A 21,765-nucleotide genomic window follows, 5' to 3' on the forward strand; every position below is an offset into this window, starting at 1 on the left:
CCCACAGATGCAGAGTTGACCTGTTTTCTATTGGACAAGCAGGTGCTAAACACCGGCGGTTAGCTTGTGCTAGTGTGAGGTAGCTTGCATTGTAGGTACAAGCAGTAAACGTACACACTACGTCCTGCAGTGTGTATTAGGGGCAATGAGACAAGAGGAGAGGCCCGGTTTAAATGCTTTGTATGTATGACCATGTTATGGTCTGTATTAAGATGTGTGTGTGTGTGTGTGTGTGTGTGTGTGTGTGTGTGTGTGTGTGTGTGTGTGTGTGTGTGTGTGTGTGTGTGTGTGTGTGTGTGTGTGTGGGTGGGGGGGTGGGGGGGGTGTAAATTGGAAAAGTTTAATCATTACCAAAAAGCTTATAACTTACCTGTTAAAAGGATCCTAATAGATTCTTTAAGGGATAGTTGGAGGAATTTTAAAAGGCCCACCTAAAAAAATTATCAACTTTACTTTTGAAAGTGTATTCTATATTTAAAAAACTTGCACTTTCCTTTGACATTACTTTTCCTAAACTTCCAAATGTTGTTTTTTCAGGAATGCTGTCCACTTCTGTTTTACACACTCTGAGTACATCATGTGAGTCTGATCTGTTCAGGAAGAATGGAAGCAAAAGTATCAGTGAATAGGGCCCTCGATGTTAACAACACTTTTCAACAGCTGGCCTAGGATCTAGCCTCCCAGGCACTACAAACAAACAAATATCAAACAGCCAAAGAACAGTACTTCCTCACCATTGGAGACTGGTTCATTGATATGAAGCAAGAGAGAAATTCAGCTTGGAACTTGAGGAAGTTTTGAACTTCAAAACCAGAGTTTGTATCATTTTGCAGCCAACCCACAAACTAATAATGGAACATATCACAGCAATTTGGCAGATTATTATACTAATCATTCCCCAGTATTAAAAGGATATGGACTGGAGACCATGCGGATGCACAAACTGCGAGGACAGGTGGTCTGTTTGAGGCAGAAGAAAACCACAGGAACCAGCTCAGGGTAGGGCACAACTAACACACTGGTGTCACTGCTGGCATCTTCGTCTCCATCGTTCCCATCACACTCCACCGCCTCCTCATACTCATCCTCCTCCTTCTCAAGCCTCTCTCGCGGAATTATCTCCTCCTCTTCTTCTATTTCCTCCTCTTTCTCCTCCTTTTCCTCTGGACATGGGAGGTGGTACGGGAAGGGTCTGCAGGGGGAGGAGGGAGTGATGGCATCATTGCTATCGCCCTTGGCTGTGGTTGCTGTTACTCTTGAGACTGTCGCTGCTGACGGTGAGGTTGCTGTTGATGTTGCAACGTTTGGGCCCTCCTCCTCCTCGCTCGTCATGGCAACGCAAAGGTCTGGGAAGAACGAAACAGAGAATAGAGAGAGGGGGACAGAGAGAGAGAAAATAGTTTAAATTTACAAACCCCCACAACAACAACAACAGATTAGAAAGCAGCTCAAAGCCGATCAGCTCAACCAGATAAACAGCACTCTATGTTCTCACACTAGAGAGAGACCGAGCAAGCCAAAATAACTAAAGCCATGAAGAAAGACTCAAAAATCTAATCTGCATAATTTACAACCAAAAGCACTTTGAAAATGTAGGCTGAAGGTCTTTGAATTTGGTAAAGTTACAGAGAGATAACTGATATGGTTTGGAGAAAATTTGCTTAAGTGTTGGTAGGAGAGATGAGAAAAAACATGGTTGTTAAAGTTGATGTCACAAACTTTTACAATCCAACACCAAGGCTGAAAAGGGGACAGGGCAGGCACTAAGGGATTTGCACAAAAAACAAACAAAAAAAACAACAGCATCTTAATGACAACAGACAATCACAATGCTTTTTCCAAAACTGTGTTAGGAACGTACAACTCTACGGCAAGAAGCAACAGTGATCAGTATCAATTTTCTTTATCATTTGTTTCTATCTTGACAACGGCAGAACCCATCTTTAAATTATTTTATTAAATAATCTTCTCGATTTAAATTTATTGGCCGATTTCATTTACTAATGTTGTGTCGCATATTCCATTGATGGCTGGTGATTGGTGTACTGCTTACATGAAAGATGAATTACCTGAAAAAAAATCTGTGTTTGCAGGTATAACAGGCTTAATGTGGACATGCGTTTATGGTGAAAGCTTACAATAGAAATAGAGAGACTATCTCCCATCAAACAAATCAGTGCATTCAAGAAACCACCTGTGGGTTTATGACATGGATTCTATCATCAAATAACGAAAAAAGCTAATCCTGAAAAATAAGGGAAAGGACATGTTAGGAGGGAGAGTTCAGTGGTTAAGTCAGAGGCTTAGTGTTGAATAGAATCAATAATGTGTAGCCAGAGAGAATAGAAGAAGCAGGAGTCCTGGTATGACTGAGTGGCACCTGACCATGGATTTCCAATGAGTGAGCAAGTACACAATTCCCCACAGATGCTACTTATCGTCCACCCCAGTCACAAGTCAAAGCTTCAGGAGTTGCATACAGAACACTGTGTCTATCTGAGTTACTGGTTTTGTTTTTAGGTCATTTTCTATGACAGCAAAAGCGATGCGAAATAGTGTTCCTTTTCACTTAAGCAATATGGAGTACTTCTGTCTGAGCAGCAGAGCTAACTCTGGTAAAAGCGGGCAGAAACATGCTCACAACAAAGAAATGAAAGCCGATACAGTAATTACAGCAGATACATGGGAAATATATTGTAAAGGAAAACTCAATTCTAACAAAGCGGTTTATGTTGCTAAATCACAGCAGGGGCCCAGAATAGAGTCCTCGGTGTAAGAATTCTGAGCATCTGGCTGAGTAATCATTGAGTCATCGTGTGATAACATCAAACTTCACACAACCCTGTGGGGAAATTAGCTGGTTCCCGCAGCAGAGAAAAAAAGATTCCTGACATGGAAGAGAAAAAAAAATAGACTTCAACCAAAACATAAAAATAAACGATGTGTGGAGTGTAGGTTAAAACAAATAGATATATCTAAAACATAATATTAACAGATGCATATTTACAAAGCTATATCTTGCTAACAATAGCAGTCAGCCTTTTATTGCATGTTGCGTTTTATTAAAGGACTCGCAATGCTTGTTTGCTTGTTGTTAGATGATAGATTTGTTACTCTAGGTGTATAAAATGCATCATGAAGCAAACATGACATTCATTATGATTGTCAAAAAGAAAACAAATAAGCAGAGCTTCGAGGTGTGGATAACTGCTCAGAAAGTAAAAGTGTCCATTGGATGTGAAACTTGAGTGTCAATAGCTTCTCTTGGATATGCAATGAAGTGTAAATTCAAAATACTTTCCACCAAGATGCCATTACATTTGTAAAGACTCTGCCGTTCCTGCAGTGCTCACTGTTATAAAGCCACAGGTGGGGGCGTGTGTAGAACTGCCAGGCAGAGAAGGATGAACAGGGAAGCAGAGGAAGCCTCCATCATGAGAACAAGAAGACTGAGGCTGTATTGGTAATGAGCATTAGAGCTAATGATACTGTAGCATAGCAATGAGAGAATTAGCTCTATAGTGTGTCATAATGTCAGTGACATAAGGCTGAGGGTTACCTTAAGGATGTATGAGTCCCTATGTACCCAAATATTAAACAGTCATTTGAGGCACCCTCAGTGTCAATGACTACTGAAGGACTTGGGGAAATGTAATTCTTGAGAATCAAACGTTTCTTTATTGCTTTGCAGTCCTAAAGTATGAGGTGCTATAATAATAATAATAATAATAATAATAATATATTGTTTTTTTAGTAATGCTTTTCTAGGAACCCAAAGACGCTTTGACAAATTATAAAACCATAAAACAAAACAAAAAACAACAAGGACAGTACAATAAAGAAGTAATGCAGGGGGGGAGGGGGGAGTTAGTGGTTGTAGGCAATGTAGAAGAGGTGAGTTTTGAGGGATTTCTTGAAGGAGAAGAGGGGAGTTTCTGATGTTTTTTGGGAGTGAGTTCCAGAGGGTGGGAGCAGCAACAGAGAAAGCCCTTGCAGGTTGGTCCTGCAAGGGGGGGGGGGCAGGAGGTTTGCATCTGCAGACCTGAGAGTGCGGGTGGTAGTGTGTCGGTGGAGGAGGTGAGACAGGTAGGGGGGGAGCCAGGTTGTGAAGGGCTTTGAAGGTGATGATGAGTAAATGTAATTAGTAGTGTTTGATTTCCTTTGTTTTCATAATGGCTCCCTGGTCACATTTTTACATGGTCGAAAATAAAGACATCAATCAATCAATCAACGATTTTATTCTGATTTTCTGATTATTTCTGTTAATTCCTTCCATACTGACTGCTGCAACAAAGTGACAAATACCTACCTGTGTCTGAAAGTGATACTTGACAATTGATCTTTTATCTAGCTGCATTTCATCTCCTCTAGATCCAGAAACACCCAGCAATCAATGATACACTACAGGCAAAGTCTCATGTGGTAATTTCAGCTGTCTGCCTTCACGATTGAGTTTATGGAGTCATGATGGAAATTACAGGTTGAGACTGCAGGGCTGTGTAAAGTTTCAGCACGATAACTAGTCATTTCCATCAAGATTGAGATACAATGCAATTTCAAAATCTATTTTTAGTGTGTCCCGGTATTAATCGATGTAAAATGAAAGTACAAAAGAGAGAAAAGAAAGTAAAACAAAAAGAGAAAGTGAGAAGTTCAAGTGGATGGTTTATTCAGCTGATGACCCAGTGAGTATTTTAGACAGTATGAGAACAAAAAGACAAAGTTCAAGGGGGATTCAATATAATATTCTCACACATCAATGTGCTGTATAATAGGGGGTGCTTGGATTAACTAAACTTCTGTTTCTTGGTGAAAAAAAGAAGAATTGTGAGCTGTGAAATTTAACATTCATTCAAACGTTAATGATCAGATTCCTGAATCATTAACCCCGAGGTGAGGTTCACAGAAGACATCAAATATGAACGGGCATAGCTCCCATTAAGCTGTCACAGACACGATTTACACACATCGTCTATTAGAATGATAATGGAAATCATAAAAAAGAGGCTAACAAAGATTAAAGGAGGTTAAATGCTACTTCAGGAGAACAGGTTTTTTTAAGGGTTAGAGGAGTAGAGATACTATCCCTTTGATTTTGATCTCCTCCTCTCCCTGTACTATACTTTTATTGTTATGCACAACAACATGTCTTGGCTCACACAAGTTCTAAATGTGTTTTAATAAATAATACAAAGGAAGATAACACAACATTACTGCCAGTGACCTAAAAAAATAAATGTAAAGAATGTTTATAAGTCTAGACATTTGTTCAGCCCATTACATCTAAACTAAAGATCCAAATCCAGATCCATGTTTTGAGAAATAGCTGTGACTGAGGCTGTATAACAATGTTTTCTTCTCTTATTTTTCCAAACGCATTGCCAGCAGAGTAAATTACACCTTATTACAAAAGTACATCGTGTTACCATTATATTTACTTTAATGATCTTGTTTTTTTTTATTCCTGCAAAAAGCTGAAACACATGTTTTTCTTTCCGGCTGCCAACAATATATTACATATCCAGCATGTTTCATGTGATGGTTGATAAAGATGCAATGACAATGAAAGGACAGTTACAGTTTTGATGATCAACGTTGTTCAACAGGTGAACTTTGAAGGAAGTGGTTTATATTTGGTAAGTTTTGTAGAATAGTTTGGAGGGGTTAAGAAATAGTGGGAATGGTTTGTTAGTTGATAAATTGTCACAACCGTATATTGTTTGTGTTGTCTTTCGTGAGTATATGAATGTTTAAAACAAATGTTTAAAATGCCAATGTGAACAGATAATAAATATAAATGAAAACAGTTTCGTTTTACAGAAGTCCTTCATTAATTTGTTTTAACGGCTGTATAAGTATTTTTTTCTGATGTGTAAAGCTTTTTCAAACTGTTACTGAGCAATGAACAAATAAAACATTTCATTTGTCCCCTTTGAAAGCATGATGCTTATTTATGAGAACAGTTTGGATGAGTCTACAGTCTGTGCTCTGTGGATGGAAAAGCAAATTTTATTCCTCCAATGTGTTGGGCTGGCACTCCGCTAAAAGGCAATAAAACAACACAGCCATCTCCTCGATGGTGTTGTTAGCTCTGAGTGGCGCGTGTGTGATTGACGGCACATGTCAGCCAAAGATTGACCTTTACTGATCACATGTCAGCGGCCGGCTCGTATATCACAGACCTGTGCAGAGCCACGGGTCACAATGGGCACCACAACTCGTAAACTGCCATAATAGTCCAATGTAAACACACACACCCTCTCACATGCGCACACACACACACACACACACACACACACACACACACACACACACACACACACACACACACACACACACACACACAAAGAAATCTCTGCAGCAAGTTTTCCAAAAAAAAAAAGAGTGATAAGTTTCCCTTTGCATAAATTTGATTTACTGTATTTTTGGCACCAATCAGCCTAATGTATAAGAGGTACAGTGTGTACAGCAAACTTCACAAACAAACACACACACACACACACACACACACACACACACACACACACACACACACACACACACACACACACACACACAGCTTACTGAAAATGCTCTAAATTCAGAATTCAGTTAATTTGATTAGTGGGTTTATGTTTCATATACATATGCAATATAATCACAGCAATAGATACGAGGGCCACATCAAGGCTGGCAAACATACAGAATTCCCTTTATGGATGTGTTGGTGCGTTTTTGTGTGTTGTGTTCTGGCTTCTAGGCAGAGCGTCTGTAATGAGATTACAATATTTGCATTTCTTTTTACACGTACATGGGAGTATCTATTGGCCTGTAGAACATGGAGGTGTTGATGTTCTTTAGACTCCGGCTACTTCTTTTTTCTCTGGTCTCAATTTAAGAAACAGCATTTTACATGATTATGACATTTAAGATGAGAGATCAGCACATCAACATTATGAACCATTAAAGGGATACTTCACCCGTTGAAACATGAATCTGTGTTTTTCAGAATCAGAAATAATTGATTAATCCCAGAGGGAAATTCGACCGTTATAGTTTCTCCAAAATACACAATATAGCAGGAGAAATATAGTAATAAAAACATTTACAGACATATTTACTTCAACACATACGGCCATTTCCTCAACTGATTCAGAGATTTCTTCCAGAATTGAATTGGTATCTTGGAAATTCCTGGCAGAAAACAGACTCTATGTCTGTGTCCATAGGCAAACAGTGAGAGCACCGACACTACCAGTCTACCCCAGCTCCTTGTCCTCACCGCCGGCGACAGGCAGGCCTATGTCTCGGCTGCTGAGCTGACAGTGGCCGGTCTCAACTGGTGGTTCGGGACCCAAAAGTGGGTCGCAGAGCTGTTTCAACGGATTGCAAAATGTGTGCCTGGAAAAAAAAAAAATTCAAAAACCCTATGCAGCCCTTTTAAAACCTGATAGTTTTGTTCCATTTCTTTTTTTGCCACATCTTTTTTACAGTCTGAGGTCCTAACTGTACAATTGTTTTCATGAACTCAATCTGATTGATCGCAAAGTATCCGAAATTTGGGTCGCAATTTTTACAAGGGAGCAGGTAGTGGGTTCTGAGGCTAAACCAGTTGAGAACCATTGATCTAGTCCACTAACTTTTGGAACGTCTTGAAGTCTTTTCCTTCCAGTTCAATCCTGTATCATAAAGCCTTGTGATGACAACTGTGTGGTGTCATCTTTCATCCACTCTAATTGTCCTGTTTTTATTCATCAACAGCTCCTCATTGGAGCAACCGGTCACCCCATAGAACTTTTGTGGACAGTTGTTTTTTCTGAATCCCTTGGTTTCGTTAAGTTAGTTAAGTTACTCTTAATGAATTCACGATTCTTAACACCACATACTTATGTTGTTATTGTGTAGGACATATTGCTGTATTTAGTGACTTAAAATGTACTCCTCCCGAGAAAGACCCTTCCAACACTGTTAACACAATATGTAATGGGTATAGGTACATGATGTATCACCCCTTTGTTACATTAGTTAGCATGAAAATAAGTGCCATACTGTTGGCGAATACCTTAAAGTATTTCTGATTCTGATTAAACATGTTTCATGCCTCAATTTTAAGCATCGAAAGCCATACATTCTTATTTATTTTATTTTATTTTATTTAAAGTACATTTCCACTTCCACTGCTGATGAAAACTGAGCTACCTTTGTAGCCCAACTTGACTTTGGGCAGCAGGAAGTCTACATTTGCCTATCAATGCAGCAAATCTTTATATTACTGAAACAAAATCTTAACAACACAGTACTTTAGTGAATCAGTTGGATTGTGGAGATCAGATATTAAAAACAGCAAAGAATGGATATGTAAAGGAAATTGAGGCCTAGGCACAAACACATACATTTTCACATTTGTATACAGTTAGTTTGAAGAAGTCAGCATGTAGGCTAACAAGCTAACTAACTAGGCTGGCCATGATGTGACGCACTAGAGGAAATGTAAATGAACTCTCATAGACCCACCTTTGAATACAGTGCTGGACTCAAACTGTTAGCTAACTAGGTCCAGGGTGGATGTGTTTTGATGTGACACAGGCTCTCATTAGTGAGCTAGAGACCGTACTGACGGCTTAATGGACTGTAGGCTCAATTAGACGCAGTCATTTATTCACACACGCACAGACGCACACACATAAAGATATGAAAATTACAATACACAAAGTCATATAAAACAAAATGTGGAGACAAGTCTGTGCCTCAAATCAACACAGGCGCCAAAAAGCAAGCGTGGCAGGCACTTAATGATGTTAGCTTACTCAGATGAAAGACTTCAGCAGGCCCGGTGGAGCTCAGTGCGGCTCCCACTATCCCCCATTGACATTTCCCTCAACTAACAACACAAACCTGTTTGCTCATTGACTTTCCCACAGAGAAACAAACACTGACAAACGAGCGCTTCCACATTCACGTCAAACCGGCACATTCGCTCGGTTCAGAAATTGATTTCCAAGCCACTGAAGATGGAGCAGAGCAATGGAACACATACAGTTAGGGGTTCAATTCCCTGTGGAGGACAATCCCATAGGCACAACACAGAACAGAATAATTAAATATTACCTCTTGATTCCTCCGCAGCATTTCCATCCCTTGTATTTAACAACAATGATAAATTGTAAAAGAGCCTTAGAAAACCACATGAGGCTATTTGAACTTCATTTGTTATTTGTCTTTCTTGATTTTCTCCCCCAGTTGAGTGAAAGTGAACCGATTTCCACTCATACTGACAGCTTATTTATTACTTTTGTTGAGACTTGTATGTGAAACCATTAATTATCCAAATGACATAAAGATTATAGTAAAAGGCAAATCATTACTTGTTTCCAAATGCTCACTCAAGTCCCATTTGAATTATTAAAAGCTAAGTACCAGTGTGGGTAAATACTCACTTTCCAGCAAATTCTCAGAGCCTAATTAGAGTCTATTTTGAGTGCCATTGAGAGTGATTGCTTGAGACTGCTTGTTAATGCATTGTTCTCAGTCAGTAGGAGGCCAGGTAAATGCTTTGGTACACATTTTCAACAATTGTAATCTCCTGATCTTAACTGAAACACCCAAACAATGAAATAACAAAGAAACAAATGCTGCTGTGACATTAGGATTGCTATGCACACACTGGTTTGGGTTTAAGTTGTACAGTTGGTGTGGCTGGTTTTACTTTTTATTTTTCAGTTTACTCTCATTTATTGCGCTTAGATATTTTGCCAGGCCAGTTAGGTGCCATGGAAGTGACTTTTTATTAAGAGGTTAACTTCTTTTAAAGTATAGGCTACCCTTATTAATAATCTACTGCATCCGAAATGGGACTTTAATGTACTAAATAAACACCATCTTGTACCTTGAATTTGGGAATTAAAACAACCAAACCCTTTTGGGAAAATGTAGACTTAGTTAAAAGTCCTAATATTGGTCAATTTTTAATGTGGTTCTAAACACTCAAACTTTACTTTTCAGTAAGTACAGTTGCCACTTCCATGGTCTAAGAAAGAATGCAGGACAAAGTCTCCAAAGGAGTTGCCTTCAAAGAATTAATGGCTGAACCTGTAATTCAATTATTTAGGTTCACTATGCTATTACTATCCAGCAGGAATTATCTCATTATAAATGTACATCTATATCCCCATCTCTCTATATCGAGGCTATATCTAAATGTATTTTTCTATCTGTTATTATATACAATTATAAAAAGGGCATTTTCATCTCCATTTTGTTGGTCTCTAGGTTAAATGTTAATAGAAATCTAAATGTTTCTTCTAAAGAAGCAAATACATGAGTTATTCCAAAGCACTAACAAACACAAATTAATTCCAAATGGCAGATCTGTTCAGGCTGCAAGGGGGAAACTTCTTCTAGAAAGCATAAACTACAAGTAAAAAGAAAAGTAGGCTACCTTTCAAAGAAGAAAAGACTGAAGGAAGGAACTCTTTTTGTTGAAGGCAGGCAATTATTCTAAGAACTGGACAGCACTCTCAAAGCCTTTTATCATGACATCTGACTAAAGCTGTTCAAATGTTTTTCATTCACTAAATGTATAAAGCCTGAACTAGTAAACCAATCTGATATAAGAGGTGTATTCCACAACTCCAAATGTATAGTACTTCTTTCATCCACAGAAGAGTGGAAGAATAACCACCTGTGCGTGAAAATATTTGTAGAGTGGGTCAAATCTCTTCAGCTACCTACAGTAAGTCTCCATCCTGGATTCAACAACAGCCAGCTGGCTTCAGTCCACAAACTGCAATCAGTTCATCTCTCCATCTTTCTAAGGGTTCAAAGAGAATAAAAGCTGCAGAGTACTGAGTAGTTGTTTGGCAGGATTATTTTTGCTGAGAAGAAATCATCTCTACACAAACACCTCTGTGCTGTCTCTGCCTCTGCAACATCTCCCCCTCTGAAGACAAGCACGTGTGATGGCCTCCAGTGCTTTCCTTTAAGGTAGTAACTATCACCAGTTTGAGCGTCAGTGATTTGTTCAAAGCTTTTTCAGTGTGTCTGACAGCAGGGAACAGGGGGCATAAACATATTTGCAGAAATGCCAGCCAGTTAGTGTGACTGGATAAGGAGTGAACTGTGGTGGGGAATTGTCTGTATTTATTATAATATTAGGCAGGAGGACTCTTTTGGGCCCCTATGTCCCCCTCGAATCTCAACCGAACCAACACTGTTTGAAAATGATCCTCATTCAGTTTTGCTAACATTGTGTTTTTTACTCATATTGTGTGTTGAATAACCTGCTGCTGTAATGCCACAATTTCCCAGTTTGGGGTCAATAAAGTAATTATATTCTATTCTGTTCATGCCACAAAACAACCTGTATCTTTTGCATGGGATTGGATTGTAACTAAAGTTGTTTAATCTACTTAATTTTTTTTACTTTTCATTTTTTTTTTTTTGTTTTGTTTGGGTGGGGGTTCTTTTTGCCTTTATTAATAGGACAGCTAAAGACAGACAGAAAACATGGGTAAGTAAGAGTAGGGATGATATGCATCAGGCTCTTAGTTTCCCAATGGTCGATGTCCCTGGGCGCCACCACTTTCTGAAGTGAAACAATTTGAACAATTTGTCTGCATTTATACTACCACTATGTAGATTGGTAACTTCAGATTCAAAGAAATGGGATGGATTTGAAATATGGACATTTTCTAAATATTCGCATTGGTCAAAAAGCAAAAGAAGGTATAAGTATCAGTATAATCTGATGTGCTGCATCTAAATTTCTGACCAATTAGTACCAGATAACTAAAGTGACAACCAACACAGCATGTGACTATGACAAAGCTCAAGAAATAAATGATGTGTAAAGTAGTTATGATTCCAAAATTGGAAGGCAAATTCATTGTGACTGAAAAGAGACATAAATAAATATATTATTTCCAATTGACAGAGTTAAACAGACAAGGCATGTGGGCAGACATTTAAAGTAGCCCATCATAATTGGTATTGAACAAAATGTATTTGACTTTAATATTAGCACCCGGTTGTTTCCACCTGCTTAATCATTTTAATATTTGTTATTTCTCACATGCTATCGTCTCCTTCAAAGTGCCACAATGTGCAGGTAGTATTAGAGATGACATGTTCCTTAAAATGAGCTGGCATTTTCATAAGCTGCAGAAATACCCTGGTGCTCCATACATGACAGCTAACAGAATTAGCCTTTAATTGATTGGGGAGTTATCCCATAAACCTGGTAGTGAGATGATGAAAAAGGCCAACAAGGGTTGAGGGGGAATTCATTTGTGGAAGCGATGTTATTTACTGCCTCTGCATTAAAAGGAGGATGGCCAGAGGGAGGGAGGGATGGGAGGATGAGAAAGAAAGGGCAATGAACACAAAGAGAGGTGAATTTAAATGTTTCATTATTGAATGGAAATACCTTGGTGGTTGAAATGGATCCAGAGGGAGTGGTCAAGGTGGGTTTGGGCGATTAGGATTAGAGATTAGGTTCGTTTAAAGAACGAATATTATGCAGATGTTGTTGTGATGTTACTATGCATAAGGCTCTTATTACCTGGCAGCAGGTTTTACAGTGTGAAACATTGAAAAATAAATCAAGTGCACATCACATTCTAAAATAAACTGTGCCGATCATTATAAGTGCAGAGTCCAATAGTCCAATAGTGTTTACCCTATGGATACCAATTCCTATTTCTAAACTTGCCTATCATTGTCTGTAATCAATGTTTTACTGTAGAGGATTTGCAATATTTATTTAAATCCTCTACATTTTGACAATATTTGTATAAATGTATAAAATATATTAATACATTTCACTTTTGTTATATTGTCTGATATCACTTGCTGTGTACAAATCTGTTTGGGAATGATGGATAATTCATTTCTGGTAAAAGAATCATGTTTTGTTTCAAGGTTAATCATTTGTAATATTGGATTGTTGCTAAATTGCTTTACTTTCTGAAACTGATCCCACATTTTCTTTTTTGCAGTAAGGCATTTTTGATTCCACTATTCCATCAGAACAATGTGCGAAGTGGTTTTGTTAAGCTTCTTCATTTTACACGAGATATCAACTAGAATACGAGTCCATTATTTTTATTTTAAAACTGTCAAACTCTTTATGTATCAAACAACAAGACTAACTCCTGTTCTGTATTCATCTTTTAAAAACCATATAGTTTGTTAGGTTTTCACTGGGTACACACTATCACTAGGTTAAAAGGCCTGGCTCTAAACAGGAATCCAATTTGGCACGGCATGTTACACATGAAAACACACCCTGACTTACTGTAACGCTCCTAATCGTCCTTTACCCTGAGTCTCATGGATAGCAAACAAAGCAGCAAACACAGTTTCCCTGCATGTACCCACCTTAACCAAGCAAACACATACGACCTGAAAACACACAAACAAACATAAACAAACAAACAAGCAAACAAACAAACACTAACACATTTGAGGCACAACTAATATTCATAGCACATAGAAACATGTCTCCTCACAAAATAATAAATAAACAGAACTGAGAAACTGGGAAAAGACACTAATAAAGATGCACATAAAGCTGAACTAATTTTGCCGGTGACATGACCAAAAAAGTTGCCTTCTTTTTGTTACTCAAAATTTACTGTTTCTCATTATGGTTCCAAAGATTTGCACGCAGTGTTGTCTCAAGGTTTTACATTTGGGAAAAATCTAAGCATTAGGTACACTCCTGGTATTAACTGTTATTAGAGATATATTAGGCAGGTGAAGTAGAACAAATGTTTAACAAGTCAATTCTTACAAATGTGAATAACAATTCAACTGTGAATAAATATATATCTATATTGTTCAAATAACACCAGGATTATAACATTTTCTACCCAAGAGGAAACACAACTTCATTATAACACGTCATAGCTTTTGTATTGATGGCTGAAGTCAAAATCATACACACATTTGGGGGATCAGAGAATTCTTAAGCATGATAAGCAACAAGGTGTTAATTTTCCAATAATGTACAGTAGATACTTCCAGGTCATCGTCTGAATCTATAAGCTGCAGCTTTAAATGACGACTGAATTACTACTGCATCACTACTACTTTTTTGTTCTTCATTTTGCCAGAGATCAATTTGAGTTAACAGATCAGTCTAAGATCGTGTATCCATACTTTATATTAAGAATCTATTATGTAACCTACTGTACCTTTAAAACAGAGACGGAAACTGAATAAAACACTGTTTTATGCTCTGATGTTGATGGTACCTCACTGCTGATAATTTTAGCGCTGGACTAAGAAAATTAGTTTCATTGAAAATATAGTAATTAATTAAAATGTAAAAACAAATAAGAGAGATTTCAATGCAACAGTACTGGGACCAAATAAGTGGGTGAAAAGTCCAGCCGACAAAAATCAATCACTGACCACGCCAGGGATATTGTTCAACCTTGCATCATAATTTTACCAAGGGGACAACTATGGGGATTAATTCATTTAAATTAATCCATCAACCTCACTTCTGTTTATGAGACTTATCAAGAGATTTCACCAGACATATTTCTACGGTTTCACTCTATGTCATTTGCTTTATGTGATGGGAGATCTTATCTACAAACAGCAGTCTTCCTCCATCCACTGTCTAATAATCTCCACAGTCGTCACCACCCTCCGGTTATCTTTAATTAACTTTCCCAGCTTCGCATGTGTGCCACAACCTTCACCACGTCGGAGCTGAGTGCATCTGAATGTGTGACACAGGGTTTAAAAAAAAAACTGAAAGTCAATGCTTTGATGTGTTGAATTGTATCGCACACTTACACACCTATCAGTATAAAAAAAGCTTTAAATTAGGACCGCAAACTCAAATCACACAGCTCAAGCTGTAATAAGCATGCACTGTTAAGCTAAACAAACAACAAAATACCTAAACACAAATTCATTGTAATAAGTGCGAACACACCAGTTAAATAAAACTACAATTTTAATGAAAAAGCATCTGAAAGACTTCTTGGGCAGCCTTTGAGTTCAATAAACTCCATAGCATACCAATTTTTTTGTTACATATTTTTTATGGAAAATCCTCAAAGAAACCAACAACATACTGTAAATAAGCCTAGAGGTTGGGTTCAGTGACTGTAGTTAGCTTAGCTGAAACCTAGCAGACAGCTAGGTACACCCACTCATTACTCAAAGCAACGACACCACTCATTGGGGGTGCAGATGACCTAGCAGTGAGGTCGGGCCGCATGTATGGAGGTTATGGTCCTCCCTAAGCATGGAGGAAGAGGAAAAAGAAAAGATGAAGAATCAAAGGGACCAAGCAACATGTTAGTTGTGCTTTAGTGAATAGTCTACACATTCAGATAAAACAACGGTGTAAGGAAAACTTCTTTCGCTGCTGGTAGGCTGACCATTTATGGTGTTAATTTGTAAATATTGCAATACATCTGACAATGACAGTAATACTATTGTACTTTAAAGGCAACATATACAGTATGGTGAAGCAGAGGTTTTACGGTCTTATTTCAAATTCTGGCTTTGGGCTGATTTTGTTACTCAGACCTGACAACCCTGTCTGTGTCTGACATACTTACATACTGACTGTACTGTCAAGTTAGACATTCAGCTCAGCCTGTTTTCATTGAAAGTAAGCACAAAAGAGTCTACAATCCCCTGGGTAAGAGGAAACTTTACCTGACAAATTCAATATGCAGGATCTGCAAAATGAAAGTGAAATACAGGACTTATTCAAATGCCAGAGCTTACATCATATGCCACCACAAGCAGTTAAAATGAGGTGAACAACCTCCGACAACTGCTGACTGACAAACACGGTATCCCTTTACCGATGTGCAGCCAAATCTGAACTGACACTAACCATAACAAGATTGATCGTCTGTTCCAGACTTGTCTTTGAAGACTTGTTTCTTCCACACAAGCTGCTGTTGCTGGTGTTCTCAAGTGTCCCAAACATAGCATTCAACTAACTGTTGATGTTTACTCCAGCAACAGTGAAAGTGCGTAGAAAGAATTTGTAGCAAGAAATGACCAAGAAATGAAACAAGTTTACATTTTATCTAATTTGTTTTCATGGGCCCACCCCATTTTCCTGATCTCTTTATGGCTTACATAATTAACAGAGTTGATCAGCTACAGCAGGTAGCTTTCATTCAGTTAGCCAGATATGAAACAACACAATGGTGTACATCCTGTAGGAGTCAGGAAGCAGATGGTAGTGAAAAGAAAGGGGGGAGTGTGAATGGGGGGCAAATAAGATGTCCTGTCAAATCACGATGTAGTGACATGGTAAAAACACTGCAGGAAGCTGACATGAGCAGCCACTCAGAGTGTAGCAGGGGGCAAGCAGTGGGGCTTCCATAGTAACAGAGAGCTGCCGAGTGACTGGCTGAGAGCATTTTGAATTATTTAGCTCCTTAGTCAACTCTTCAACAGCACTGTCTGGTTCCTCTTTAAAGCTTGGACAGAGATCTGGATTGTGTGTGTGTGTGTGTGTGTGTGTGTGTGTGTGTGCGTGTGTGTGTATGTGTGTGTATGTTTACCAGGGGTGTAAAATCACCAATTTAATCATGATACAATATTTGATCTACACTGTTCTTTGGAAAACGATATGATATTTGCCGATGTCACAAAGTCTGCCACGACACGATTTCCATTCGCTTCATATCTTTTCAGGGACCTGCGATCGATTTAAGAGAATATCGTGTACCCATTTAAAATTATCAATTACATTTCACCTTAAGAAAAAAAAAAGTTTTATCATTTTGGACAATTATTACTGAATGAAAATTAAAAACAAGTTTTTCGAAATCTGAGACATGGTGATGAAGTGAAAAATTGACCCTTTTTTTTTACTTTTGCTTGACTCTTGATTTTGATCAGTGGAGGCGTTGGGAAAAAATGTAGACCGACACAGAGCCTCATAAAGAGAGAGAGAGAGAGCTGCTGTCCTTCTGAGGTCACCTCACGCAGCAAGCACGGAAAAAATTGACACCGTGTTGATTAACTTTAAACAATGCAGATAAAAAAAAATAACCAGGGTCCATACTTCGCTGACATTATCACCTCCTCTAGCTTCTCTCTCTGCGTGTCTGTGTGCTCTTTTGACAATCTCCATCATCATTATGTTTCATGAGTTCACCAAAACTGCACAACCCCCGCTCTTAATAGTTTCACTTCTGCTTCTCACAACTAGTGATCATTGATTGAGGAGGGTTATCGATAAAATAACAAAACTAAGAGAGCGCACAATAACATCGCCTGGAGGGGGGATCCAGTTTCAATGTTGTGTTTACAACTGCAACAAACATTTCTACTGACTCTACTTTTAAAAATGAGACATTGCATGACTCTCAATGCATTTGAGGAGGCAAACTCCCTCTATCTGTTTATCTGCAGAGCCTGTATCAGCAGCTGCTGACTTTCGAGATGGGCATATAGATGTGAGATTGTTCAGAGTGACGCACAGCTGGACTGAAACTACAAAACATCCCTGTGATGGGGATTTTAAAATAAAGGCTTATCTTAAAGATGACTCATCCTGACATCAATTTGATTTGATCTTTTTTCAACAAATCGATGTATTTATCTAGATCAATGCATTTTTACACCCCTAGTGTTTGCACTTTCTTTCACTTAGGAAAATACTTGGCATGTACTTCTTTAAAAAGTCAAACATCCAGGTAACATTTGAAGTACAGCTTGAGCCTACACATAGTGACCAGATCTGCTCCTACATCCTCAGTGTTCAGTGCCTTCCTCATGGGCAAAACCTGAAAACTTGTTTGGTTATCAAGCAGGGCTGTTTTTCATATTTCCTGACACAGATCTATTTGTGTGTGTGCAATACAGTGCCAGTGGCTGATTCACATGCTTATAAAATATTTTCCATGATCCAAATCAATGGTGCCAGATGAAAAGTTTAAGGGTCATACATTCTGTCCATTCAAAATGTAAACAAAATCCATCCCAAAGTTGAGATACTTACAGTAAAAGAGAAATATGAATATCCTTTTCAGGATTGCCTCCGATGTTGGATTAATTCCACCAGTTTAGAAAAACACTTTGGGTTTACCACATTACTCTTAATCAACTGCAAAATATAACAATTTTCAGCAATCATTTAATTTACGGCTTATTTGTACGTCTGATGGATACAGGAACAGAATGTTCTTTTTGACCTGAGTGGATAGTAATTTTAGAGAAGTTTAGCAGAAAGCAGCACTTCCTATGTAGGTCTGCTTAGCAGAAGTTTTTCTTGGATGATTTGGAGTTATGTAGGCGTATGTGAAGTTAGATAAAAATAATGTTTTAGAACCTTAATGAGGTGGGTTCAAAATAGATATCAGTCCGAAAGAACAACAACATATCCAAAAGAAACATTCCAAAATGTGTTTATGGGGGGGGGGGGGGGGAGAGACTTTTTAAAGACCCTTATAGGTAATATCATTTCACATAAATGCTTTCAAATTGATACACTAGGCTGCAAATTTGAATCATTACAACTCAGTGAAATCACAGCCAGGGTTGCAAAACAGAGCCACTTAAAATGAAGTGCCAATATCAAAGCGGTGAACTCCCTAAAATAACGTCGTATTCGTATTTCACTACTTTTTTTTCCGAAAAAAAGCACTGCCTTCAACACTTTAAGTGTGGGTACCTACACCGAAGTACCATTGACAACTTCTGCATCATGACAGTCACAGGATCAACACCTTGTCAGCGGCTGTGACTTAATAGTTTATCACATTTAAAAGCTCAAAGTGTTAAAAATCTACTTAGTACAATTGACTCCTTAAAGTACTTTTAACTCAATGATTGAATTGTGTGTTAATTTGTGCTTTAGAATGGCCGCCTGTGAAATAATACAAAAACGATTTATTTCTCTGTCATAACTTTGTTCAGCGCCGCTCTCTAACATCACTTCGGTTGCCCGGGACAAGGGGTGGCTTTTCATTCATTCCAAGAAAAACTAAAGGGACCTACTCAAGTATAGTTGCAGGGCGTCCTCACATGTATGTGTTACAGGGCTGACTCTTTTATAGCATAAAATTACAAGTTAATAAATAAGCAGCTCAGAAAATAAGATTGAACACTGAATGGCACGTTAAAAACTATTGTGACAAAACCGGGTTTGAGAAATAATTATCTGACCGATGTCCTATCTGTACTAAAATAGAGAAGCCAGGGTTTTGGACCTATACTGCAGCCATTCAGCCAGGGGAGCTCTTAATCTTTTGACTTCACTCCCAGAAGGCTGTTTCTCTGTCCATCATTATACAGTCTATAGGATAGACAGGAAAAAAGTGACCTGATTGCTCAGGGGGAAAGTTCATGGGGGTCGTCAAAAATCAAGAAATCTTGTTTTACATGTGTTCATTTGGATTAACTGAACCTTCTGAGGATTATGGTCCAGAGAAGTTAATGTGAAATACGGTCCAATGCAATGTGCAATAGTAATTGGCAATCTTTTGCAATAATGGTTGTGGTGCTTCTTAAACAATTGTGTCATTGCGACCAATTTGGCACTCTATGACAATAGGAACATGTGTGACAATTAGGGATAGATCATGTTTTGCAGATGTTATTCCGATTCAGTTTTTTTTTTTTTTTTGCTTTATTGTATTTTGTACATTTTATTTAAACGAGCTGGGAAAAGAAACATGGCTTTGCAAACACACTCTTCAGTAGCTTTAGCATCTCATTACTCCACATATTTTTGTTTGTGTAACTCGAGATGTGCATTAGGACATAACTCATTGTTTACATGTTGACATTTATGGGTGCATTGTTTTGTTTTTTTCCAATGCTTGTTACTATGTGCATTTAGTATCATCAGTGTGATTCTCAGTCTGCCTCCATTAGTCTAGATGTGGGGGTGTGACAGTACCAGACCACTAGGATCTATGGTTGGTAAAAATAGACTATGAAGCAGATGTAGCCCTCTGAAGGCTGGTACTAACACAAGCTGTCTGTGGTCACACTGTTGGTCTGCAGTGCTGAGTGATACAGTACAGGAAGATGTGTCCATAAATCACCCATTTACTTCCTGAGTTAATGGATACATAGATACAAGAGAGCATTAAGGAGGAGTGTAAATATACATGGGAGAACTGGAAGATGAGCAGTGTGTGATGGCTCCAATTTGTGGGGTTCGTTTGAGGCTGAACCACTGTTCATTTTTCTTGAAAAGATTCAAGCCTGTTCTAATGTTAGGCACTGAGGAAAGATTAGTTATCATGTATTTGTGCAGAGCTTTTTGTGTAGTACATTTATTTGCTACAGATAGTCAGCAGGATAACATAATATCTTTGTTCCTCGCACACATCATTTTGTACCCTTAAATAATTTATTTATCCCCCACTGTTAAAATTCATTCTCTATATTTACCTTATGTACCCTCAAATCATTTGAACAATTGTCAACATAATGGTGAGAAGGTTGCTGGTTTAGCTCAGTTGATAGAGCAAGCACCACATGTACAGATGATATAGTCCTCGTTGCACTGGTTACAGGTTTGACTACTGGTCCTTTGGCTGTTTGGTGAAAGCGAATTGTTGATTGGATATTGAGTTAAAGGGAGGGTCGAGTTAAACGATGGATACAAATATGTTAGCAGTTTTTTGGTTAAGTCATTGATTTCAGCTCTCATTGTTCACTGTATTGACAGTTATATCTGCTGTAGTCCATCTATTTTGTTTTTACCTGATGAAAACCATGCCCATTATATCACAAAGGAAATCTCTCTGTCAGTTTTTATATGTGTATGTTTGTATGTAACATTTTCTTTAAGAGCCTTATTTCCAAACTGCGGGTGTCTTGCTAAGGACCCAAGATAAGCGTCAAACGTGATGCTGGCAGGAAGGGCAGAAAAGTTGCTACAGTATGCTTATGATTTTACTGAAGCTTTGACAGTTACTATAGCAACATAACAATCAGGCCAAACTTGTAAGTTTTCCTGATGCATGAGTCCTACTGATGTAAAATGTATGCACATTCCTGCCTCTAACTTAAAAAAAACAATTACATGTTATAGCCTTATATCGCCCATCCTTTAAAAACACACCATATCACCCTTTAGGCAGGAGACTATAGCCAACCACCTTAACTGCCACACAGTGAAAGTGTTAACTGCATCACCTTCCTAAAATTTGCAATATTTTTGCTCAAGCATATTTTGTCCTTATCAGTCAGTACAATCCTGAAGAGACAGAATACCCTTCATATGCTAATAGAACATAGTTGTTCATTTCTCTTCTGGTGAGCTTAGTCCTAATAAAAACAGAATGAAATGAAATATATAAAGTCCTGGATGTCCAGCAACTTTAAAAAAAAAACAACTAAACACTCACAAGACTGAATTACTCATTGTTGGTGCAAAAATCAGAGACAGCAACTACACCCTAAATCAATATGAAACACAGTGAGCTGGTCAGAAATTTTGGAATCATTTTGCATTCAGACATTAGCTTTGACAATCTTATCACCAATATTACCAGAACAGCATTTTAACATTTCAACAACATCTCAAAACTCAGATCCTTCACGTCCCAAACAGATGCAGAGAAATGAGTCAATGCATTGGTTTAAATCAGGTGAGATTACTGTAATGCTCTCCATTAGCCAAACAATCTGTAGGATGACTTCAACTTCATTCAAAATTCAGCAGCCTGAGTCCTGACAGGTACACAAATTGTTTGAACACATCACTCCGGTCCTCAAAACAATTCATTGGCTCCCCGTATAATACAGAATCACCTTTAAAACCAGTCCATAAAA

At 38.2% G+C, this 21,765-nt stretch overlaps 1 protein-coding gene across 1 annotated transcript in view; it reads right to left on the bottom strand.

The window, feature by feature from the left end:
• Window positions 1-324: 324 nt before the first annotated feature.
• The window catches only part of LOC136179299 (voltage-dependent T-type calcium channel subunit alpha-1G-like), a 58,574-nt gene continuing 37,133 nt past the window's right edge, over window positions 325-21,765 (bottom strand). The window contains exon 2 of the mRNA XM_065955409.1: window positions 325-1,346. Within this exon, the coding sequence (XP_065811481.1) occupies window positions 892-1,332 (441 nt within the window). The 5' untranslated portion in view covers window positions 1,333-1,346 and the 3' untranslated portion in view covers window positions 325-891. The remainder of the gene's footprint in view (window positions 1,347-21,765) is intronic.

This window comes from Labrus bergylta, chromosome 1 (genome assembly GCF_963930695.1).
Source record: "Labrus bergylta chromosome 1, fLabBer1.1, whole genome shotgun sequence".
In the NCBI taxonomy this organism is placed as follows: Eukaryota; Metazoa; Chordata; class Actinopteri; order Labriformes; family Labridae; genus Labrus; species Labrus bergylta.